This window comes from Cynocephalus volans, chromosome 12 (genome assembly GCF_027409185.1).
Source record: "Cynocephalus volans isolate mCynVol1 chromosome 12, mCynVol1.pri, whole genome shotgun sequence".
Classification (NCBI taxonomy): domain Eukaryota; kingdom Metazoa; phylum Chordata; class Mammalia; order Dermoptera; family Cynocephalidae; genus Cynocephalus; species Cynocephalus volans.
This window is the reverse complement of record NC_084471.1, coordinates 24,976,072-25,002,013: the sequence shown is the minus strand read 5'-3', so window position 1 is coordinate 25,002,013 and position 25,942 is coordinate 24,976,072. Positions and strand designations below refer to the sequence as shown.

Genomic DNA, 25,942 nt, shown 5'->3' with positions numbered 1-25,942 from the left:
TACCTCGAGAGATCATCTGTGATGAGTTTTCCTCTATAGAAAATGTGTTTCAAGATAGGCAGTATTTTAAAAGTATTTGTATTACTGATCTGTATTTTATTTATGACCGTCAATAACTATGCCAGTTATCAATAATTGTAGTATTTTTTCAAGACTTATATTTTATATTTGAAATGGGAAGAGATTCTTTTAAAAGTAAATTTAGATATAATTTATGTATAGCTTATCTTTTAAAATATTTACTTTCATAGATTTCTCTATGTTGACAGCTTTTTGACATTCATACCAGTGACCTATTGGCAGAAATCCACACAGGCCATCACAGCACTATCCAGTACTGTGACTTCTCCCCTCATAATCATTTGGCGGTGGTGGCTTTGTCCCAATACTGCGTGGAGGTGAGTAGTTCAATTTATTCTGTGAAGTCTGGGTCTCTAGAGATCCAAGGATGACAGAAAATGGGCTGCCTAAACCATTAACTGCTGAGGATGCTTGCATGAAAAATTATAGAGTATTTTCTTCATAGCTTAATGACCTATAGCTTTGGGATATTAAACTAGGTAGCCAGCTTGATTACTTTTGTAGTGTTAGAAGACTTGATTTGACAGTGTGGCAGAAAATGACAGTACCATTTACCAAGCATTTATTGAATGCCTAGCATGTGCCAGGGTCTGGGGACACAATGGAGTGACTGCTAGTTTGTTAGAGGCATGGTATTTCTTAAACAGTGTAGGTGCCATATAGGCACAGACTCTTTTCTTCTTAAAAGAAATGGTGAGAGGTGGGTTTCGTTCAGATTTCTTAGATTATTGAGTAGGATAAAAATGGAAGTTATATTTAGAATTGGTTAAGGTAGGATGTTCCTTGCCAAACACTAATGAATAAAATGAATCCTGTAAATTACTTCTTTATAATTTTTGCACTTACCTAATAAATTTTACTTTCAGGTAAAATTTCTGGCAGAATTCCTCCCAGTATATTGTTGTATTAATTCTTTCAAAAAGCAGTGAATTGTATTTTTCCTTCAAAGATGGCTTAGTTTTTCCAGGCTTTCTTACTCCTCATTCCTTGGGATGGTCTTACTACCAGGTAGCTAGAAGCGCCTTGAGATCGCAGTTCGAAGAAGATGGGTATTGGCCTTTACCTGGAAAACAGGGACCAGGGACATTCACTTGGTTCACCGGCTCCTCTTCAAGGGAGCCTTGACTTCTGCAAACACTTCTCCAGTGTTGTGTGTGTATTTCAGCAGTTTTTAGTGAGTTTGCTGACCTTGCACCCTACTATGAAGGCATTGGGGGAGAGACACTAAGCTATAGCCCTTCGGTATGGAGGTACAGATAAGATGAGAGCAAGGGCATGAGTTCTTTTGGCTCCTCCTAATTCTAAGTACAGCAGTACAAGTAACACTGAGGAACTTCTCTGAGGAAAACCTTCCTGTTGCAAGCAGAGGCAGTGAGTGTGAAAAAACTCCAGTCCTATTTGAAACAGTGGGAAGAAGCAGGGTGGTGTGGGCAGTGTTCTCTTGGGCAGAGGCTTAGAACTGGAAGTTTCAGATCTGCTACCTGTGGCTCCTCAAGGTAGGTGTGGCTGGAATTTTTCCCTCTGTGAGTTTTGTCAGGATTTTTAGAAGAATTTGGGGAGCAAACCCTCTTTTAGCCTTTCCTGCCACTTCTAAAATCCTTACCCACTTGCCATCCTTAGGAAGCTTTAGGAAATGTAGTGACTTTGGTCTGGGGGCTTTGAGTGACAGAGAAATGATGGGGGAGTGATGGGGAGAACAAGGAGGGAAGAGAAGGAAGGATTTTCAAGGGAAATTTTTCAGTCGTGGAACCACTTTTCATTTTTGGCCTTTAGCTCTGTATGTCCTAGCTTGGACTCTAGAAATAAGGCAGAGCAAATTTTGCATAATTGGTTTGTTACCATAGACCTCACTGAATGAAAACCACTGGGCATGTGATGAAGGACTTGTTTTGTCCGTGCTAGTTCTGAAATCATAAAGTAGGTCTTTAATTCAATGTGTGATGAGAGGAACTCAGGCACATATGGTACTTCATTAGAGTGGAATATATTTGAGTAATTTATAGCAGAACCTAGGACAAAATACAGGCAGGCTGGTGGCAGACATTGTCAATTTGTAATAAGCATGAAAAATGAGAAATGTGTATATATTATAATTAGTGCATTCATTTATTTACTATAGGATCTTGCAGTCAGTTGAGATGAAGGTTAGATGACAATATTAGTGGTAAAGAGTCTGAATATGGAAGATGCTTATGTTGATCCTATTTTCTTAGATTGATTTTTTGAAAATAGATAAAACATTTGCATGATTCCACAGTCAGAGCTTTATAAGTTATATTCCGAGAAGTCTTGCTTTCACCCCTATCCCTTCCCTTCCACTCTTTTGTTCTCCATCCCCATAGGTAGCCATTTTTGTTTTTGGTTTAACCTTCCAATGTTTCTTTTTACCTATATAAGCAGATACCTATATGCATATATATCCATATTTATATTTCCATCTTTTATATAAAAGGTAGTATAGTATATATGCTCTCCAGACGTGTTTTTTTTCTGTTAACAATATATCTTAGAGATTAGTCATTATCAGGATATTTTTCTCATTTTTATGGCTGCATAGTATTCCATTATGTGGTTAATGTAGTTATTCAGTTGGTTCCCTATTGATGGTCATTTGGATTGATTCCAGTTTTTGCTATTAAAAACGATGCAGTAAATAATCTGCAGAAGACATTTTATATTTCTGATAGTGTGTTTTGGGGCTATATTTATGGAAGTGGTATTGCTGGGTCATTCTTGCTATTTTCAGTAATTGCTATATTCAAAATGCTTATGAATGTGATTTCCTATATGCTGTGTTTATTCCATAGCTATGGAATATAGACTCATGTTCAAAGGTAGCTGATTGTCGAGGACATTTAAGTTGGGTGCATGGTGTGATGTTTTCTCCTGATGGATCATCATTTTTGACATCTTCTGATGACCAGACAATCAGGGTGAGATTTTCATTTTAAACGTTTACTGATGGTGAGCTGACCTTTCCACAAACTAGGAAATTGATGGGCAGCATTGAGGGAGGGAAAACAAACTACTAGATTCATATTCATCCTGGAAAAGTGCTACTGTTTGGAGTATAGCAGTTTCATTCATTCAGTACATGTTCATTGAATGCTGTGGGAAGGCCAATGATTAAACTGTATTTTGGTTAATTTAAATATATATATTACATTAGATACCTCAGAGTAATTTTTGACTCTATCCTCTACTTTGAATTCCCACATCCAAAAACTTGACAGTTCGTATAGATTCTGCCTTTTTGTTTACTGTCATTTATCTCTGCTTTTCTAATTCTTTTGCCCACATTCAGATCTTCATTACCTGTTGCCTCTCTTGTTATATTAGTCTCTACCACAACTCTTCTTTGTTTTTCTACGTGCCACTTCGAAGATACTTTCCTCATGTACAATAGTAATGTTATTTTTGCTCAAAAACAGTACCTCCCTTGTCTACCAAAGTAAATATATACTTCTAAGTCTACCATTAAGCTTTTCCACAGTATGGCCTCATTTTGCTCCAGTCTATCTTTCAGTTTATTCCTACAGATAACCTACACTGGACTGTTCACATTTTTTCAAACATCCTATAGTTCCCTTCTTCTGTACTTTTGCTTAAGTGCTTTCTTATGTTTGGAATGCCCTGCTTCCCTATATTTCTCTTTGTTGAAATCCTAACCATCCTAAAAGTTCCCTCAAGCCTTTCCCATTTGGAAGAATACCATATAGTTCTATGTTATTTTCTAATGGTGCTCATCAAATTCCAACTTGAATTTAAGTAGAGATTTGAAATCAAAGATTTTTTTTTTTTTTTTGTATTTTTTGTGACCGGAGCTCGCACCGGCCATTCCTATATAGGATCCGAACCCGCGGCGGGAGCGTCGCCGCGCTCCCAGCGCCGCACTCTCCCTAGTGCGCCACGGGCTGGGCCAAGTAGAGATTTGACTTATACTTCACCTCCAACACTCCACTGCTCCCCCAACTTATTTGCATATATTAGATCATAAGCTCTTTGAGGCCAGGATCCCTGGGTGGTTCCTGTAACATCTCATGCAACGTTTTATACAAACTGTAGCTAAAGTTTATTTTGTACTTACTGTATGCCAGACATTGTGCAAAGTGCTGTATATGTACTAATTTACTAATTCTCACAACAGTCCTTTTTGCAGCAAATAGGCACAGAAAGGTTCGTTAGGCACACAAAAACCAAAAAAAGTCAGTGTCAGTCTTGATGAGCTTGAGCCATAATATAAATTAACACACTGCCCCCTTCATTAAGAAACTCTCTTAAAAAAATAAATAAATAAATAAACTGCATCACTAAGCACACTGTCACAGTGTGTTTAGTGACATAGTTGATTAACATTTTGGTACCAGCTCCTCATCTTGTTGTGAATTGGTATCAAAAAGTTTGAGAACCAGCAGGAAGTCCTTATCTTTGAGTAGCACTGGGTTAATAGCCTGCCCAGAGTCACAACTTTAGATAGAACTAGAATTCATACTGAGGCATTTTGGCTGTACAGCCCATAACTTTTAATACCACAGCTTTTTACTAAAGATTGTGTTAAAAAATAGTTATTGTTGGATTATAATCTAATAATTGAAAAATGCCTAGCATTATAGGCATTTTAATTGTGAAGCATATATATGTGTGTGTGTGTGTATATATATATATCTTGCTTTAGACTAAGACTTTATGTTATTTCAGAGGATGAATTGATGGTTTTATCTCTTAATCAGCTCTGGGAGACAAAGAAAGTATGTAAGAATTCTGCTATAGTGTTAAAGCAAGAAGTAGATGTTGTGTTTCAAGAAAATGAAGTGATGGTCCTTGCAGTTGACAATATAAGACGTCTGCAAGTGAGTATTTTTTAGAATACAATTGCAAAAATTGTTTTGGTTGGACTCTCAAGTCACAATTTTTCTTGTTTGTTTTTGGGCTTGGAATCAGGCATAATTGTCTAACAGGTGCCCAGTAGGCATTATTTGAATAAATATATAGGTCTTGAGCTGAGGCTCAGATATGGCAGTATTTAGAATTTAATTAGGTGATACTTTACCTCACTTCTGTCCTGTTGGTATCTATGATTACATTCCTTGATTTGCATGGAGCGTAGGAATACCATAAGGACAAACTTGAACTTGTCCTACAGTAGTGATTCAGATATGTCTGATGGAGTGCTCAAGGGGGACAAGCATACCAATGGAAGCATTTTTACAGGGGAAGGATAAGAGTCTTTGAAAGAATAAAAACCGTCTTAAGTGAGGAAGGAGTCTGACTTGGAACTGAGGTAGAAAGAGCTGGGCTTTACATACTGAAGTATATCTGATCATTCATTTACTCACACGTTTGTTCAATAAATATTTATTGAATGCTTATTATGTTCCTTCAGGAGGAAGAGTTGTGTAGTAAAACTGAAAGGACTGTATTGCTTAGGGATCCAAACAGCACTATTGTAGGCTGCTCTCCCCTTGCCCCCCCCCCAACAAAGAATGGTACACTTAAGAGGAAGGTATTTCTTGACTGGCTGAAGGGGAAGGGAGTCCCAGAGATCCACTGGCAGAGGAATGGTATTTAGAAGCTCTGAGTAGTGGTAACAGAGACACCAGATGCTCTAAGAAGCATTGGAATTCAAGAGCATGTAAAGAGCCATCTGCATGGAAGTCCAGTGTGGTTGGCATTGCATTGATAAAGTCCTCGAAGTGGTGGAAGCATTGTATGGCAGGCAGCAGGAGAAAGCAAACACCTCATGGAAGGACAAACACAGGAGGCTGCCTTCATATTGGCCAGCCCAAGCAGAACAGCTGAGTGGTGGACCATTGTAGGAGGTATCAACATGTGAAGCTGAGTGACAGTGAGCTGTGGCTGAAAGAAGTGATAAGAGCAGCAGCCAGAGAAGAAGGGAAGGGTTCGGCATGAGTTTTATGTGAACTAGTGAGACATTCCTTCTTGCCCTGAGGAGTCCCATAGAGACATAGAATTGGGAGGGACAGAAACCCTGTCATAAGTGGGGGCTAATGATCCTGTGAACTATTTTCTCATAGCATATTCGTTATTTTAGAACCTTTCATTAGCTCTTTGAGAGCATGAATACAATTAGGGTTAACCTTTTCTCCAGAAGGGTTATAAAAGTGCCTTCTTAGCTTTTAGGGAAAGGTTTTAGCAGTGATAACGTGATCTTATGCCATCTTTGCATTTGATTTTTCTTGATTTGGTTATTGAAAGATAGGAAGCAGGAATGTGTGTGAGAGAATGGGATGAGATAGTGAAGCGTAGAGGTAGAGAGGAGAGAAAAACAGAATAGAGAAGAGAGAAATAGAGCATGCACATAGAAGGCATGAGAAATAACAACTTGAGACAGATGACAGAGGATAGGACAGAGCTTAACAAATTCTCAAGCTGTAGAGCCCAGGTTGTGTAGTGAACAGTCGCTTTTCACTCAGGAGACTCAGGTGCAAGTTTAAACTTGATCATCAACTAGTTCTGTGATATTGAGTAAATTGCATTACTTCTGTGAGCCTCAATTTCTTCACCTTTAAGGTCCTTTTCACTTTCAGCAGTATGTGAGCTGGTTATAAAGTGAAGATAGAATCCAAATTTAGGAGACAGATATCTGGGAGTAAATTGTCTATGGCCTGTGGTAACTTCTCCTTGTCTACTGTGGGGGTCAGACTCAAGCTGTAAGATGCCCCTGAATATGTCCTGTTCTGTATTTCACAAGTTTTACTATTGTCCTCAATATGTTGATTAGGAGCTTCTAATGCCTTGTATTTCGGGGATGAATTGGATTGTGGGATTGAATGTGAATTCCTTGTTAATTGATTTTTACCAGGTTGATTTTTCCACTTAGGGTATTACTTTTTTCTTGTCAAATTCAGTGTCCTCATGCTTGTATTTATTTTATTAAATTTGTGCAGCCATTCTTTACAAGTTGTCATAACTGTGAGACTTGAAAAAGAAGTCATCCGATTGTAAAAGCATCATTTCTATTCTATGTCAGTGGTTGTGGGAAAGTTTAGAGGATAGTTAAATGGACAAATAATACAATAGTGCCCTCTTATCTGCAGGGGATATGATCCAAGACCCCTAGTGGATGCCTGAAACCATGGACAGTACTGAACCCTATAAATACTTTTGTTTTTTCCTATACATACATACCTTTGATAAAGTTTGATTTACAAATTAGGCACAGTAAGAGATTAACAACAACTAATGAAAAATTGAACAATTGCAACAATATACTGTAGTAAAGTCATGTGAATGTGATCTTCCTTTCTTTCTCAAAACATCTTATTGGACCACATGTTGACTGAGGGTAACTGAAACTGTGCAAAGTGAAACTGTCGAAAGTGTGGACTACTGTAGTTACCTTGAAGTGAACACAACATATTTTAGTTACTACTTAAATGAGCTCTTGAAATTGATTTTTGAGAGAAGGAAGATATTCATCTTTTAGCGCAGTCTTCATTTTGAATATCTAATAGATCAGGACATGCAGGGTAAAATATTGTAAAGGAAAAGCTACGTGTGATTGATCAACCCTATAATCTTTATACCTGAAACAAAGATGGCTGCTTATTTCATGTCGAAAAATAATTCATGCTTTTTAGGTTATGACTCTAAGTTAGAGGTATCTGACAGTTGATTTAAGCTTGAGGAATATTTTCCCAGGTTGCACATGGTTTAGTTGAGTGATAAGGCATCTCTAATCATGGGATTATAAAAAGTAATCATTAACATTAGTACAGATTACAAAATTGGGTAATCTTGCTTTAAGCATTACAAGTCCAGCCCTCCAAATTATGATTATGGATTCTTCTCCAACATCCCCCCCCCAAAAAAAAGAGAAAGAATCTTAGTTTACACTTTTTTTTGAGTGATTTGGAGGATATAAAACCATTTTAATTTGGATTTGTCTTTTATGTAATGTCTGTCCAGTGCTGTTTCACTAACTCTCTTGAAAAATATCAGAAAAATGTATTTTAACAAGTGATAGCCCTGTTAAAAATGGGCTTTGTAAAGAAATGGAAACAGGGCGTGGATCTAGCTGTGCGATTACAAATCAGACAGATGTGTCTCAGGTGGTGGGCACAGCAGCTGCTTTTTAAACCTTTTAAAGCTCATTTTATTTTACGAAAATGTATTTGAACCACAAAAGAGAAATGAAATGAAAGCATAAAGTGCTAAATGCTGCTGGTGAGACTAGGATACACCTTTGTTATTCCCCTGGGAACTCTTGTTGGTTATTTTCTGTGTTTTGTTTTATTTTTTCAAGTGAAGCCTCTATTCTAAAGAACAAAAACTGCTCTTACAGACTAATATCTAATCGTGCCTTATTTTTTATTAGCTCATTAGTGGAAGAACAGGTCAGATTAATTATCTGACTGAAGCTCAAGTTAGTTGCTGTTGCTTAAGTCCACATCTTCAGTACATTGCATTTGGAGATGAAGATGGAGCTATTGAGGTATACAGTGCTAGTCTTCAGAATCTGTACAATAGAGTTATTTATTTTAAATTAATTATATGTCTGGCATTGTGCACTTATATACTAAACAAATCTTTACATGATCTATAAGTCATTGTTCTGTTAGAATAAAAATCATCTAGTTGGTTGTGTATTTTTCAGATTGCCTTTTTACGGTTCTCGTGCTTTGTGTCATTTTGTGTTCCTTATTCTCTACCTAGTTGTTTTGCTGTGCTCCACATATATCAAACACTGTCTTATCAGAGATTCAGCAAACTATACAAAGAACATTTTTCCCCCTCTTCTTAGAAGCTTGGCAATGTGGGATATAAGTTGTTTCCATTTTGGTACTGAAAAGCCCCATTGGGAATAGCAGTGCAGGGCCTCCTATGCTTGCCTGTTCCACCAACCATTGCTGTTCTGCTTTTGTTGTTAGAAGTACACCAGTTCACCATCGGAAATCCTTAACTCATCTAACAAGACCAAATAAGTAAAAATAGAATCAGGCTATAAGGCAAAAAATGTACTATGATAAAAATCATTTTGGATAAAAATATTGCTTTTATCACAAATGAAAGTCATCATAAAAGCACATTTCTCTAGCTGTGTAATAGTTTTTCAAAGAACATTGGTTCCTTCTCTAACTTTTTCTCACCTAGGCTTTTGGGAGTTATTTCTTAATTTATTAATGTGGCACTAACCACATTTATCTTACTTTGGATTTATATTTATAAGGAATTACACAAATATCCTCCAGTCCATATTGTTCCACAAAGCAGAGACTATGTATTTACACAAAGTGAAGAAGGAAGTGTTTGGAAAGTAATGATATCAGTACTACTATTGTGTATTTGCAATGGCCATAATGGCATGAATTCAGAGCTAAGGCTTTGTTTTTTCTCCATTGCTGTGAAAAATTTACTTATTAATTGTTAAGATGGGTATTCTGAGAAAGTATGTTAGGGATGTTTGTGAAGCAAGGGATGATTTATAGGTGAACCTTAGTCTTCCCTGTTAGTCTCATCTCTCAAACTGTTGTATGTTTATTCTTTTTTTTTTTTTTTTTTTTTTTTTTGTCTTTTTGTGACCGGTAAGGGGATCGCAACCCTTGGCGTGGTGTCGCCCGCACCGTGCTCAGCCAGTGAGCGCACCGGCCATTCCTATATAGGATCCGAACCCGCGAGTGCCGCTGCGCTCCCAAGTGCTGCACTCTCTCCCGAGTGCGCCACGGGGCGGCCCTATGTTATTTATTCTTAAAGGGCCCTTAGTCCTCCTTTTCTTTTTACCTTGTCAAGCTAGCACCACATTTTTTTTTTTGCTTTTACCGTCTAAGTATCTTATAACAAGCCTTCCAGATAGTTTAAAAAAAAAAAAAAAAAAAATTACAGAACATACATGTGCTTCATTCAAGGTAATTAAGTAATGTAAAAAGTATATAATGAATGATGTGAAATTATCAGTATTTGACTGTTTTTAACCTATGAAATGGCAATTTTGTATAGTTCAGCCTAGTATCATCAAATAATAATAGTAGCAGCTACCATTTATTAGGTGTTCACTGTGCCAGATGTTCTCATTGAATTCTTATGACATCCTGGATGTTAGGTATTATTTTTAACAGGTGTCTAAACTCTTAGTTTCCATAACTTGCATAAAATCAGTATGTGGCAGAGCTAGGATTCAAACCAAGGTCCCTGAGTGTTCAGCTGTTATGCTATCTTACCCTCCCCCCATTAGGAATTCTGAGATTGTCCATCCTGCTCATTTAAGAAGGCTCACATTCACATCATTCCTCTTTGCTTTCTAAGGGGCCTATTTTCAGACATGTGAGTTAGTTGTGAATTTCTTGGATCTCGTATTTTCCATCATCTGTATTTTCCTTAGGCTTCCTTGAGTATATTTTAATTTGGGCAAAGAAATCATATTTTACCTTTTTTTTTTGTGCCATGAATTCAAACCTTTTTGACATAGTCATTATTTTTTGAGTTTTATTATTGCCTTCTTAAACTCTGCATTTGGCATGTTAGTCTTTAGCCCTCTTAATTAAGTCTTCTCATTTTACTGCCCCCCAGGCTTCTCATATCCTTTTTTCCTTTACCTGTCTCTCTTGTCTTTCCCTTTATCTTTTCTTGTCCCTGTGTTGTTTTATGAAGAGCTTGCCTTGCCTCATCCAGTATTTTTTTCTTTCTTCTCTCTCATCCATCTTAAATGTCATTTTCTTTTTGGAGGCTGAGCCCAGACTGCTGCTTGTTTGATGAATTGTATAGTTGAGTACTCAGAAGGACCACTGGTTCCTACTGCCATCTGGTTATTCCAGTGAGTGTTTTATTTGTGGGTGTGTGCGCATGTGTGCATGTGCCCATGTGTCCATACATGTGTGTATGTATGTGTGCCATTCATTTGTGTGTTTCTAGTTAAACTGAAAGCAATATAAGATGGAAATTCTATACCCTTCTGTAGTCTAATTTTAGTCTAATATCTTTGTAGTGTAATGCCTAGCTGTTGCTTAATTTTTTTGTATTAATTTTCTGTGGTTTTCTACTTTAAGATTTTTGAACTTCTAAACAACAGAGTCTTCCAATCTAGCATTGGGCACAAGAAAGCTGTACAGCACATCCAATTCACAGCTGATGAGAAGACTCTTATTTCAAGTTCTGATGATTCTGCAATTCAGGTGAGTGGGGGAGGATGAACTCTTAACATATGTAATGCTGACTGTAGCAAAGGAACACTTTGATTATGCCTAAAATCTGATGTGCATTTTAAACATATTACTTTGGGGCAGTACATTCAGAGTAGGCACATGGGCTTAGATGAAACCCTTTCATGTTTTATATTTTTCTGCAGGTGAGGCAGGCAATTTGACTTAGAACCTCCACTGGAAGGTTGTTTATTTTGAAAATCAGGGATTCATTTGAATTCTCCTGCCTGCCTTAGTATTTGTATATGTATCAATAAATATACTTTTTGCCACATTTATGTAATTTTTCTTTACAGTAGTAAAATCCTATTGAAGTGATTTTATTCTCTTCTTTTAAGAATAGAATGTTTATTACAGGGATGAAATCCTGTGAAAAAAGAATAGTTTACTGTAATGAAGGATTGTGAATATGGAGGTTTTAAGCTTTCTATGTATTCTTTTAAAATTTGCTTGATTTTTATTAAAGTTCCAATGTACATGTTTTTAAAATTCAAATAGTATTACAAGGTTTATTATGAAAATTAAGCACCTCATGCATGTCTCATTCTCCAGAAACATCACTTTTAACTTTTAGGTGTTTCTTTTCATATTTACCTTCATGCCTCCATATGGCATGCCTATAGTGTTGTTCTTGATTTTCCCATTAGTAAGTAGATTAGGATTTACCTTTTCTTCTCCTGCTGTCTATCTCACCGCTGACATACGTGCATACACAACCATTTATGAAACCCCGTCATCTAAATACAGTCATAACAGTTTTCTTTAGATCTTTAATGTCATTATGACTCAGTATGCTATGTGTACTAAGGGTACCATGAATGCATTTCTGCCTTAATGCAATTTAGGAAAATTCAACCTTTCAGTGGGTATAGTTTGAAATTATTTTACCCTAAAACTTTGAAGACATTGCTCCATTTTCTTTCAAGTTCCAAAGTTCACGTTGAGAAGTCTGAAACCATTCAGCTTTGTTATCTTTCTCTCTGGAAGATTGTAGGATCTTCTGTTTGTCCCCAGAAATTTGGAATTTCATGATCATGTGCTTTGGTTTGTACTTGTTTTCATGTATTGTTTTGGACATTCAGTATCCCTTCTCAGTTTGGAGACAATGTTTTTCATTTCAGGGAAGGATACTTGAATTATTTCTTAGATTTTTTTTTTTTTGGTCCAATCTGCTTTCTCTTTCTGTAACACCCATTTTCAGATGTTGGATCTCCTTGGACTGATGATCTAGTTTTCTTTGTCTACCTTTCATCTTTCTGTACTATGCTCTGTTTCCTGGCACTTTTCCTCAGTTTTACCTTTTAACTCTTTTGAGTTTTTTATTTCTACCATTATGTTTTTCATGCCCAAGAGTTCATTCTTATTATTTCTTTTCAAGAGCATTGTGTTCTTGTTTTATAGATGGAATATCTTCTTTTTACCTCTACGAGGGGAGATATATATATATAAATTATACATAAAGAAGTGATATATATTTATACATACACACACATATAAAAATTTCTCCCACAAATTTTTATTTCCTTGAATAGTGCTGTTCCCTCCAAGTTGCTTTTTTTGTTTGGTTGTTTTGGTGTCTTATTTTAATTTTAAAGGCCTTTTCAGCTGTGTAGTAATTATTGGGTACCAGACATGGTACTGAAAAGCTGATTGAAAGCTCTGTGTGTTGACTCAGACTTTTTCTGAAAGGTGATCTGTTTGGGGAATCTTTGTTGTCAGTATCTTTAGGTCTTTTGCTTTGGACTTGTCAGATTCCTAGAAAAAAATCTTTTAGTGTCCTGTCTGGAGGATAAACCTGGCTGACAGGTTCTCAGAGCTCAGTGGAGAGAACTGGGAGTAGATGTTGGATCTCAACATTTAGTATGTACCTTCACTTGAGTCCTCTGTTCTCAGAACTGCAGTTCTACCCTTAGTTGTGCTGGTGCCCATTAATGCAGAGATGATTCTTTCTGGCTTACTTTCATAGTCCGTGGGGACGTTATTCTGCACCTTATTCCTTTTTTCTCAAGTAAGTTTGTTTAGAATTCAGCCACGATTCTTTTCTTTTTTTACATAAAATCAGTTCTCCTGAGTTCTTTGGAGGGGTTGGGGAGAAGCCCAGCATTTACAGCTTCACAGCTCTACAGCTCCTTCTTCTGTTATTTTCATGAAGTGTTAAAAATATGGTCTTATTTTTATGAGATCTCTTTTCTTCATCCCCTTCCCTCATTTTCATTTGGATGTTCTCTTTCCCTTGTTGCCATCATCCTTGTTCTACTCAATTTGGATTCTGTTCTCAATGGTTTCTCCTCATTGTAGGGTTAATTCTGAGAGTTCATAGGCCCACACTGCTCTAGCCCTTCCCAACTGTGCCACAGTCCCTATGTACTCAGCATCTGCTGCTCTTCTCTAGTTGGTCCACTGCACTTTCTGGAGAATGTCGCTAGGCTATTTTGGAATTCTCTGCTCATTCCCATTCAGATGCTTTTACCATGCAGGTCTTGCAGTTTGTCCCCATCCACTTGTATCTTGCATCTTGTAACTTTGTCACTTAATGTGATCGTGTCGTAGATGTTGTCAGTGCATTTTTGGTTTTACTATTCTAGTTGCTTTGTTTTTAATGGTGGGCTTCAGTGAGCTTAAAAATGCTTTACCTGCACTGCTGCTGTCGTCCCAGAATTCTTAGCCCCACCCTCATTCCCACCTTCGTGAATATACTTAGAATATGCCTCTAATTTCTGAGCATTTGGGGAGTTTTTAGTGCCAGTTTTGTTGCTTTTGGCTTTCTTTAATGCTTTTAGGATTCTGTTTTCTTCCTTCTACTGAGCCATTTTGCTTTCCAGTCTCCAGCAGCTTATTGTTAAAACTCTCCTTTCCCATTCTCCTGACTTTGCCATTTAGTAGGGTTTTAGAAGCGAAGGAGAAAAATACATATGAGGAGACTTCAGAAAGTTCATAGAAAATGGAATTAAAAGATTTTTTTGAAAAAGTGTAAATTTTATTTGTCAGCATAAGCTCCATGAAGTTTAAGGCACTTTTATAAGAAATGATATCAGGCATTTAGTCCATCTTTAAAGAACTGAGGGTTCTGGCAATTGAAACATGTCAATTCAGTCTTTTTTTGTACTACTAACTGAAGAAAAATGGGTGTCCTTTAAAGATGTTTTAAGATTAGGAAACGAAGTCAGAAGGAGCCAAATCAGGACAGTAAGGTGGATACCTGATGATTTCCCATTGAAACTCTCACAAAATTGTCCTTGTTTACTGAGAGGAATGAGCAGGAGCATTGTGAGAACTCTCTGGTGAAGCTTTCCTGGGCATTTTTCTGCTAAAGCTTTGGCTAACTTTCTCCAAACACTGGCATAATAAGCAGATGTTATTGTTCTTTGGCCCTCCAGAAAGCTAAGTAAAATGCCTTAAGCATCCCCCCAAATTGTTGCCATAACTTTTGTTCTTGGCCAGTCTGCTTTTGCTTTGACTGGACCACTTCCACCTCTTGGTAGCCATTGTTTTGAAGGTGTTTTGTCTTCAGGATCATACTGAAAAAGTCATGTGTTATCTCCTGTTACAGTTCTTCAAAGAAATGCTTCAGGATCTTGATCCAGGTTGTTTAAAATTTCCACTGAAAGCTCTGCTCTTGTCTGCTGCTGACTTAGGTGCAACAGTTTTGGCTCCCATTGAGTGGAAAGTTTGCTCAACTGTAATTTTTCAGCCAAAGTTGTATAAGCTGAGCCAGTTGAGATGTCTATGGTGTTAGCTATTGTTTTTGCTGTTAATCATTGGTTTTCTTCAATTAAGGTACAAACAAGATTAATTTTTTCCTCACAAATCGATGTAGATGGTATGTCATGTGGGCTTCATCTTCAACATCGCCTTGTCCCTTCTTAGAACAATTTATCTATTTGTAAACTGCTGATTTCTTTGTGGCATTGCCCCCACACATTTTTTGTAAAGCATCAATGATTTCACCATTCTTCCACCCAAGCTTCACCATAAATTTGATGTTTGTTCTTGCTTCAATTTTAGCAGAATTCATGTTGCTCTGATAGGGGCTCTTTTCAAACTTTTGTTTTATCTTTCTTAGTGCCTCAAACTAGATCCTGTTCAGACATGTTATAACAAGTTAGTACAAGTTTATTTCCGTGAAAAAAAATTTTGTAATACATGCATAGTTTTTTCATAATATGCATTTTCCATTAACTTTTTGAAGACCCCTAGTATGTTCAGTGGAAGTTACCTATATTTTATTTAGTATATATATTTCTTGTGGTATCAATATCTAATTAACTACATTATTAAAAACTATTTTGGAAAAAAGATCTTTTTAAGTTATGCCTTGTGAGTCCTATGAAGGTGTATGACTGGAATGAAATTTGGCTTCAGTACAGAAACTTACTTATTGTAGGCTCCCATGATACTGGTGTATTCAGCTGTGAAACTCAGTGTAATAGTCATCCTTCTTCCTCTCCAGATGTCTTTGAAATGGGTGAAACTAAACTACATCTGATGAAATTCTTTTAAGACATTGTATAATCTTTCTGTGAAAAGTTAAATTCATAAGGTTTTATGTCCTGCTCAAAGATTTCAGATATTCTCAGCCAGAGGGAGAAATAATTTCTAGAAATATTTTTAGAATAGGAATTAGATTATTTTTAGAAATACTGGTTGTGTTTTCATCTTTTTCTGTTCTTCTCACAATACTTTTTACATTTAGAATGCTTTAATGAATATGCATTCATGTAACAAAACTCTTAGTAGGTATTTCCAAGAAATGATTGGTTGGGTTTTGTTTTAGTTTTTTAATGTTTTAGTAAATGACTAAATGGAGGTTTGTTTTAGTCATCTGTGTATCCCCAGTGCCTGGAATGTAGTAGTTTAGAAAATGCTTGTTTAGAGTTATTATCTGTGCTGGAGGTATTGCCAAAAATCGAAGAGTCAACTTACCTGATTATAGCACTTAGAGTTGTGAAAATTGAGGTATTTCTTGGTAGTTTTTGATCTTTTACCTTGAGGTAAATGAAGCTCAAGTATTAGCCATACATTTAAGCCAATATATGAGAACATTTTGGTTCTTGCAGTTGTAAGAAGTTTCTTTGGCATTTCTAAAATTTAAACCTTATTTACATAGCTGAAAAAATTCTAGTGTATATACATTGCAAAAGTTATAGCTAATGGTAGAAACATCCCCAAACTCAATTTTATTCATTTGACTAATGCTGGTAGAAATCTAGCTATTATATCAAGGTGATTCAATTAACACACTAGAGTCCGACAAAGAAAGTATCGCTGTCGTCACTGCCTTGTAAGAAAGCTTCTGTAACAAAAGCTGTGAAGGCTATTCTTAATCTCCCCTCAGTGATTGTCAAATTCTGTTACATGTGCTCAGGAAAGCTCTCCAACTTCCTGATGTGGAGGGCAGCTGTAAGAATCTGAGTCAGGAATGGACATTGAATCGGGCTCAGTCAGCTAGGACTGGCAGAGTCTGTCAACCAGGAAGAGCTGTTAAGAGTAGCCACTGGTCCTCTAGTTTAGTAAAGCCTAGAAATGGGGAGGAGGCAGCCAGGAAGCTCCTAGTGGAAATGGTTTAAGGTATTTCATGTTTAGTCACAGAGGATGCCCTTCCTTTCTGGTATGGTTTGGGAGCTAGAAGAGCCTGTTTCTTCCTCGTCCCCCAGCATATCTCACTGGGTTATTAAGGTTCTGAAATTCTCAACTCATTCTCTTTAGGAGTACTCTCACTTCCAGTTCCACTTCCAAAGTCCCCTTGCTCGCATACAAAATATGCTGCTCCTGATATCCTGTTTCTGTGAATGAGCACTCTGAGAGGATATGGGGAGATCTGAGGTGGCCGCTAAAATGTAGTGGATAAAGCAGTAAAGAAAGGGGAATAAGATGCCATTTCTTTTACAGTTTTGCCTAAGCCTGATAGGAAATGGCTTGAAGACATTTCTACTATTTAACCTTCACCAGTCAAAAACTAGACTCATAATATTACTAATGTGCATACCTGTGGGGGCAGCTGATTTTTCTTGATCTTTTTATTTTTTTGGAGTCTGCCTGATTGTCCACACCTCATAAGTTTAGCTTCTCATCAGGCCCTCTGGGTTGTTTCTTTGAATATCTACCCAACCTTTTTTTCTCTGCTGTTCCTTCTGCATATCCTATGCTCCAGCCAGATTGAACCATGAGCAAGTCCCTATAATCTTTTCACATTTTCCAGCTCCTGTACTTAAGCTCCAGCATTCATTCCCTTTGATGGAAAAGACTTTCTCAGTTTGTGAATCATACTTCCACTCCACTCCTCAAGCCTACTTTGAATGCACTGTCTCCAGCAAATCTCTGAGGAATTGCTTCTTTGAGTTCCATAGAACTTTTGCCTATGTAATAATATCTTCTATTGTATATATATTTTTTGTATGTCTCATTTTCTTTGCTAGACTCTTAGTTTTCTTTATGCAAGAGCCTTGTTTGATTCATATTAGCATTCCCTATAGGTGCTAAGTAAACATTGTTAAATAAGATAATTTGAAGTCAAGAATTAACAAGGCCCTAAATACAGTTGCCTTGATTAAGTACTTAAGAGATGTTCTTTACATGAACATGGCATAGGAGTAAATTTCTCTTCTGTTCACCTCTGTGCCTCAGGCATGCTTATATACTTATTTTGTGCCAGTTCCTCATATTATTTGTTTCTCCTCCTTCCCTTGTGTCTGGGGAACTCTTCCTGAAGCTCCATGTGAAAAATAATGCCCTATTGCTACTTCTGCTATTTTGAGGATTGCATCAGGGAATAGCTAAGAACTCTGAAGCCTGAAAATTCCATGACCTGGTTTGAAGCTCCTTTGGTCAGCTGACCTTTCTGGGCAGTAGGGCCAGCTTCAGTGGAGTCAAACAGAATCTGCGGACTTGCCTGGCTTGTAGTTTCAGAAATCTGTGAATATGTAATTGGGGTAATTTTCTCAGGAAAATTTAATCAGGTGGTGAGCTCACTGGCATATCGTGGCTTTTCTCTATCTTCTGGTATAATGAACTGTTCTCCAAGCAACTGTAGAAAACAAATTTTGTTTAGGAAGAAAAGTATTTTATTTTGCCCCTAGTCAAGTTAATTAACCCAAGCTTTTCTCTTCTGTGTCTGTGAAATGTGGACCATATTCTTCCTTGTTACTCTTCTTTGTTTTATTGAAATACCATCAGGACAAAAGACTTTAGACAAGAGAGTACACACCTCCCCACCCTTCCACCCCCGGGATATTATTGGGGGAGGGTTATAAATGACTTATTTCTTTGATATTCAGGTATGGAATTGGCAATCAGAGGAATATGTCTTTTTGCAAGCCCATCAGGAAACAGTGAAAGATTTTAGGCTCTTGAAAAATTCAGGACTGCTTTCTTGGTCATTCGATGGAACAGTGAAGGTAATTTGAAGCACAGGTTTGTTTTTTAAAAAGTATTCTAATATTACAGACATTATATTATGACAGCCAAAAGCACATGAATATTAAGTAATTACTTAAATTTTAGAATTTTTATTTTCTCATGCCTGTTTTCTGTTCACTGCAGTCACCTACATATGCTGTGTGTTTATGAGCATTTATGCTAAGGGACACTTAAAGAGGTCATAACAGCCATTGTGCTAAAGCTCTTCTTTTGTAGATCTTTCATGTAGCTGATCATGCTCATTAGTGCAAAATGTTCTTAAAAATGTCAACTTCTAAGTTTTGTGTTTTTTAAAAAGGTATGGAATATTATTACCGGAAGAGTAGAAAAAGACTTTGTCTGTCATCAGGGTACTGTACTTTCTTGTGATATCTCCCCTGATGCTACCAAGTTTTCATCTACCTCTGCTGACAAGACTGCAAAGGTAGGTCAATCAGTTGAAATGTCCATGCATAAAACTTTTGTATTAGCTATGTATTATAAGTCCAAATAATGTATAAAACAGGACAGTAATAGTTTCTACATATCTGACTCATATTTTGTGAGCTTTTGGAGGATGCCCATTGGTATTTAGTAGGTGTCAGATTGATTAAGTGAGTGACATTGAGGGCTTCTGATTACTCCATTTTAGGTTACTTTTTGTCTATAAGTAATCAAATGGAATCTCCATTCCATATTATAGGCAATAAAACATCATTGAAAGGGATTTACATTTAATTACACACCCACAGTAAATTTTTGTATAATTGATGTAAGTTGATGCTTCTGAAAGTCACATTCCAGTGAGTGAGGCTGCTTGTTTGGGGACATTGAGTACTCTATTCTTTTCTTTCTTCTCCATCTTTTTAATGGTATCATTATCTACCCATCTTTCCAAACTATAAACATTGGAATTATCAGGGACTCTGTTCTTTTATGCTCTGTTGATTACTCTTAATGTCTCTTAGGTCTGTTTTCTTCTCATCCTCACCACACTCTCCTCCCTTTTCACTGGTGTGCTGTCCCTACATCCTGCCTCTGGTCTGCACCTCCTCTACTTTATTTTCCATACTGCTGCCTGAGTCCCCTGTTGAAATACCTGTCACCTGATAGATTATAGGCGAACTCCTTAGCCCATCACCATCTCTTTCTGCTGTATTGTTTCCTTTGTGCCAGCCTACTTCCTACCTCCGTCTTTTTGTTCATGCTGTTAACTTTGGTTTGACGCAAACTTCTACTCCTTTTTTACCTTGAAACATTATGATTCATCCTTCTAGACCTAGCTCTTCAGCAAAGCCTTTCTTGATCCTCAGGCAGGGTTCGCAGCCCTACCTTCAGTGTTCTCATTACATGTTATTCATGTTTGTTAGTGCATTTACTTGATACAACTGTTCACTAACTAACTGTTCATGAGACTGTCTTCCTGATTACACTATAAACTTTTCAAGGATAAGGACTATATCTAATCATCTTTATACCACCAGTTCTTAGCTCATAGTGTCTAAAACATGGTAGTTTTCAGTATGTGCTTGTTAAATGATGATGACAGAACTATGAGAGAGAATATTGGAAGGAAAAGAACAACATTTAGCCATCAAGATAGTAGGATAGTATAGTGACTGACCTTTAAACATCACTTGCCATGTAGTAGGCCCTATGCTAGGCATTTCCCTCTCTATAATCTTCACACCATAGGCACTATTGTCCTCATTTTACAGATGCAGAAACTGAAGCTAGAGAAGCTTATGTGAATTGTCCTAGGTCACAGTGGAGCCAGGACTCATACTGAGGTCTGCTTCACTCCACAGATTGCTCTTTAGGGTTGGAAGAACACTGAATCAGTAAAGATAAAGAAGCTGTGACTTAGGTCCTTGAACTGGATGTGACTTGGGTAATTAAAGAGAACTCGGAAAAATTAACAAGGTTGCAAGTTGGAACTTAGGCATCTTATGAAAGTTTGTGAACTATCAGATGTTAAAACTTCCATGTGATTGAATTTATGGCTAAATAACACTCAAGACAGGGTTTTCAGATGCTTGTTTTAAGTGTATTTACTATTCCTAAACAATCCTAATTGCCTTACAGATTTGGAGTTTTGAACTCCTTTCTTCTCTTCATGAGTTGAGGGGCCACAACGGCTGTGTGCGCTGTTCTGCCTTCTCTGCAGACAGTACCCTGCTGGCAACTGGAGATGACAATGGGGAAATCAGGGTATGGTGTTTGCCAACATGAGAGTACTACTCTTCCTGTGGCATGGGCTCTAGCACTTGTCACCACTTTGGGGACTTTTTTAATGGAGAGGGAAGCACAGGCCCTGGGGTTCTGGTTGGGTGAGGCAGTCTTTGTTTTGTTTCTTGTACACATTGTATTCACAGCTGCACTCTACTGCAGAACAATTCATTTTAGAGTTGGAGTGAAGCATTTCCTGTATATGTGAGGGGGCACATGCCCTAGTTATTTGCAGTTGGTTTTTTGCTCATCTTAATTCTTGACTTGAACCCAAAGGTTGTTTTTAGTGGCAGAATTTGAGGAAAATAATTTTGTAAATCATTGTCTAGGTTATAAATGAATTGAAAATTCTGCTGTTGGCAGGGCTGAAAGAAAAGATCTCATTAGCATTATCCATTGGATCAGTCAACATTACAGTGTGGCTTGTTGTAGTCCTCCTCTTTGGACCATTTGCCTTTGTTGTACAGTGCAGAGGTTCACATTTTTGACATAGAGAGTGCATTGAAGGGCTCCTTACTGAGGCAGATTATCATGGATATGCCGGTTTTCTTACCCTGCAGTGCTTAAGATATACAGTTTTAATTAGAAAACAGTCTAGGAGGCATAGAAAATGCTCTTCTTTTTGTGTTTGTGGAAATGCAGTACAATATGGAACGTATTGCGTGCTGAAAGATCAGAAATCATGAAAAAGTAGTCAGTTGACTTGGTTGTGTCAGAAGAATTGGGTAATTGGGAAAAGTTTGGGTATTATGATGGCTGCTTTGGTAACTGGTGTATATAAGGAGGGTGTTTTTTTTTTTAAACAAAGGATTTAAAACTCAAGGAATTGGTATATAATGCAGAAGAATTGGAGAATATGTAGTTTGTAGGAATAGAGTGTTATCAGGTGGGCTTGCCAGGAGAATTAAGATCATGAGGCAGTGTTGCATTTTCAGAAACCCCTGTAGAAAAAAATTGTCTCTCAAAATTTTGAGTGTTATTAAAATTTTTTTCTTTGGTACATTTATTTCTTTAAATTTATTTTTCTACCTGATTCGGAATACAGGAAAGCTGTTGATTTTTGTATATATAGCTTATATCTAGTATCGTACGGCACTTTTTTCTAATGAATTTTTCCATTTGGTTCTCTTGAATTTTCTAGGGAGACATTTGCAAATGATGATTTTGATTATTTTCTCTTGCTATTTATGCCTGTATTTCTATTTCTTGATCTGATATGCATTTCTTTGAAAAATTAGAGTACTGCTCATATAACAAGTGCCTGGAAATTAATGGAAATAGTATCAGTAAGTGATTGGGTTGTTTATAAGAGTCTAGTAAAAATAATCTTAGAATATAATAGTATGTTACAGGGAGTTATTTAAAATATTCTTTGTTTTTTTGTTTTGTTTTGTTTTTTAGGTATTATATGTATTAGGCCTTTGTGTTTATTTCTTGCTCCTCCTACCATTCTCTTTTAAAAATGGAAAGAGTCAGTTTTGTCATCAATTGTTCTAGTTCTTTTGTTTTTTAAGAAAGATTTCCAAATATGTTCTAGATGAGAGGTATATTTTTTAAAACTAGAGAAACTTCTGGGTAACCCTGTTAACTGTGTATCATGTTTATGCAGATATGGAATGTCTCAAATGGTGAACTGCTTCATTTGTGTGCTCCGATTTCAGTAGAAGAAGGAGCTGATACTCATGGAGGCTGGGTGACTGACCTTTGCTTTTCTCCAGATAGCAAAATGCTTGTCTCTGCTGGTGGATATCTTAAGGTAAGAGTTCCTCAAGGACTGTGAAAGAAAACAGTGTATATCATACTTTCCAAGCTATTTTCATTTCTTGTTTCTCAGTTGGGCTTCTACAACTTATAGAGTAAAAGGACAGTTACTGTGTTCCCTGTTTTGCAGTGATGAGCCTAAGGTCTACTAAGATCTTGGGGAAGCTTTGGTGACAGTGTTGGGGATGTTCTCAATCCAGTGCTCTCATACTGCTACATGGGGTGTTTAATTTTATTTTCCATGTTGCTTATTTTTTACTATTTTGGTTGAAATGCTTTAAAAAGCATATTTGTGAAATCGTTTCCTTCTGTAATAACAATAGGGGAAGTATATTGCTTTATAGTTTACAAAATGCTTCACTTCTGTCATCTCATTAGTCAGCTTTATGAGGCTTAACTTTTATTTATCCTTGGTTTACAAATGAGGAAATTGATTTTCATGGATGTTGTGACTTTTCTAAAATTACATAACTTATAAGTAGAAGAGCCAAGACTCAAGCCGAGGTCTTCTTTCTACTTGATTTTCTCTAGCAAGTTGGCTCATGCAAACTTACTAGTGACTATTGAGGCCAAGGCTTGAGTGTGTTGTGGTGCTTCGGGGTCATTTTTTGGTGCTTGCATCTGTCTATCCACTCAGTAAGACTGTGATATGTGCCTCCTGTGGGCTAGGATACTGCTGTGTGGCACAATGTTTAAGGCTTGGTTCCTGCCTTTTGGCAGCTTACAGTCTATGGTAAAAGCAGACGGTAGACAAACAAAGTCCCTAACGTGTAGGAGAGCCTAGGATACGTTTGCATGAGGGTATTGGAGGGACAGAGGAGAAGCGAAGAGTGATCAGCTACCTTTGGGCGTTAGTAGAGGCTTCATATGGAGGGGGATGCTTGAGGTGAGTCTTTTGAATAGTGGTTTACTTGTAAGAGAGGTAGATGATATTATAAGCTTTTTCATTTAAAATAGATCTTTAATAAAATCTTGTAATAATGTTATTTCTTACTAAAAGCAGTCAAGTGTAGGAGATGATTCTGATTAATTGTAACACAGTATAGATGTTCACAAATATTTGAATGAATAAAGTTTTTGCTTATATGGGACCCATGCAATTGCAATTTTACTCAACATAAAAGTCTAGTTTATAGAGCACAGCCTTATAACACCAAGGACATGGGTTCGGATTCTTGTACCAGCCAGCAGCCAAAAAAAATGAATTAAAAAAAAATATCTAGCTTATAAAAAAGATAAATTATAAGGCAGTCTTTAGCTTCATGAAAGAATGTATTTTATGATCTCTTTACAAGGTTGCATTGAAAATAAAATTCTGTTTACAAAATGTTGCATTAACTACACCTTTTGGGGCACACCTGTATTCAGTTATTGGGGAATCTGGAGACATGATCGCTATTTGTCCTCCTTTAATGTAAAGTTATACTGTAACTCTTGGTCTACTCTGAGTGTGATGTTTAGAGGAGAAACCTTGCTGTCTTTGTGTTGGAAGCTGGGAGTCTTTAGGTATGTTAGCTGCTGAAAGACTTAACTGCTCAGGTTTGACACCAAACTTCTAGAGACCATGTCATTTGATTCACTGGGCCCCCTAGAATGCTGTCACATAATTGTGAGTCTGGCTTATAAGATGTAATAAAGATAAATGACCAGATTTGCAGAGTTCTTGGAGAACCTTGAAATAAAGTAGCAGAATGGATATTTGTGCTGGAGAGGTTATGTCTTAAGACTGACAGAACCTATCGCCTGTATATTTAGTCTGTATATTTAAGTTGTAGTCAGACTGCTTTTGCCTTCTGGTTTGATTACTAGAATGATTAAACTGATTATGATACAGCCCAGCCTGCATCTACCCAGCATGTTAATAAGGCTATCCAAAAGCACAGAGCAAATTAAAAGTTAAAAGGAACAGCTGCTGTAGTGTCCAAGAAAATAGACCCTTTCAGTCCGTTGACTTTAGAATTCAAGATGTATAAATTGAGTGCCAATAAGATAAAGTAGGTATCCAGTAGCTAAAATGTTCTTAATTTTCAAAACTATTCCTATTTATAAGTGAAAAAATAATATAATTTAGCTGTTTTCCTCCATTATGGCACAGAGTACATACTGTTAGAATGACAAAAAACTCAACATTAATTCATGATCATGAAGGGAAAAGCTGATTTGAAATATGGAACAGGCTGAGGGCAGCCCCCTCTGCTCTGAAGCAGGCAAACAGCAGAGTGTGCCTGGGGTCCTAAGTTAGGAGCTGATGGCAGCCCCCTCTGCCCAGAAGCAGGCAAGCAGCAGAGCACTCCTGGGATCCTAGGCAGGAGCCAGGGGAGGCATCCCCCACCTGGAAGCAGGCAAGGAGTATGCCGAAACACTACTTCCATGCGGGTAGCCTGCCACAGCCACCACTGTAGCCACAGCTGCTGCAAAAGTAGCTTGGTGCCACAGCAGTAGCCACAGTCACCATGTAGGCGACCCATCAAGACACTCAACTGCATTGATAGAAGTAGAGTCACCAGTGGAGACTGGAAAAGAAGAGGACATCTCTCTCCTCAAAGCCTACTCCAGATTCACAGATGAAGCAACTGCTCTATCAGATGACAAGACATCAACATAGAGATACTAGAAATATGAAAATCCAAGAAAATATGATACCACCAAATGAATACAGTAATTCTCAAATACCAGACCCTAGATAGCAGAAAACCCTTGAAATGACTGAACAGGAATTTTGAGTAACAATCTTAAGGAAACTCACTGAGATATGAGAAGACTCAGTTACACAACATAATGAAATGAAAATAATTTAAAAATCCAGGATATGCAACAGGAGATTTACAGAGAGATTAATACCTTAAAAAAGAATGTGGTAGAACTCATGGAACTGAAAGATTCACTCAATGAAATAAAAAAGACAACTGAGAGCTTAAGCAGCAGGCTAGAACAAACAGAAGAAAGAATTTCTGATCTCGAAGATAGTCTTTTCGAAGAAACCCAAGTGGACCAAAAAAAAGGAAAAGGAATTTTTTTTTTTTTGTGACCGGTAAGGGGATCGTAACCCTTGGCTTGGTGTCGCCCACACCACTCTCAGCCAGTGAGCACACCGGCCATCCCTATATAGGATCCGAACCCACGGCCTCAGTGCTCCCAGCGCCGCACTCTCCCGAGTGAGCCATGGGTTTGGCCCAGGAAAAGGAATTTTATAAAATGAAGAAAACCTAAGAGAGCTAGCAGACAATCTTAAGCACACAAACATTTGAATCATTGGTGTTCCAGAAGGGGAGGAAAAAGGAAAAGACAGTCAAACGCTATTCAACAAAATAATAATGGAA

At 37.3% G+C, this 25,942-nt stretch overlaps 1 protein-coding gene across 3 annotated transcripts in view; it reads left to right on the top strand.

Moving 5' to 3' along the window:
- Positions 1-25,942, top strand: part of APAF1 (apoptotic peptidase activating factor 1) — a 100,147-nt gene that overhangs the window by 58,703 nt on the left and 15,502 nt on the right. For 2 of the 3 annotated variants that reach the window (XM_063074815.1, XM_063074814.1), the window contains 9 exons: positions 270-398; positions 2,889-3,014; positions 4,812-4,931; positions 8,420-8,536; positions 11,085-11,210; positions 18,512-18,631; positions 18,952-19,077; positions 20,718-20,843; positions 22,471-22,617. In XM_063074815.1, coding sequence (XP_062930885.1) covers positions 270-398; positions 2,889-3,014; positions 4,812-4,931; positions 8,420-8,536; positions 11,085-11,210; positions 18,512-18,631; positions 18,952-19,077; positions 20,718-20,843; positions 22,471-22,617 — 1,137 coding nt within the window. Of the gene's footprint in view, positions 1-269; positions 399-2,888; positions 3,015-4,811; positions 4,932-8,419; positions 8,537-11,084; positions 11,211-18,511; positions 18,632-18,951; positions 19,078-20,717; positions 20,844-22,470; positions 22,618-25,942 lie in introns of those variants that run through there. The other variant, XM_063074816.1, reaches the window with a different exon arrangement.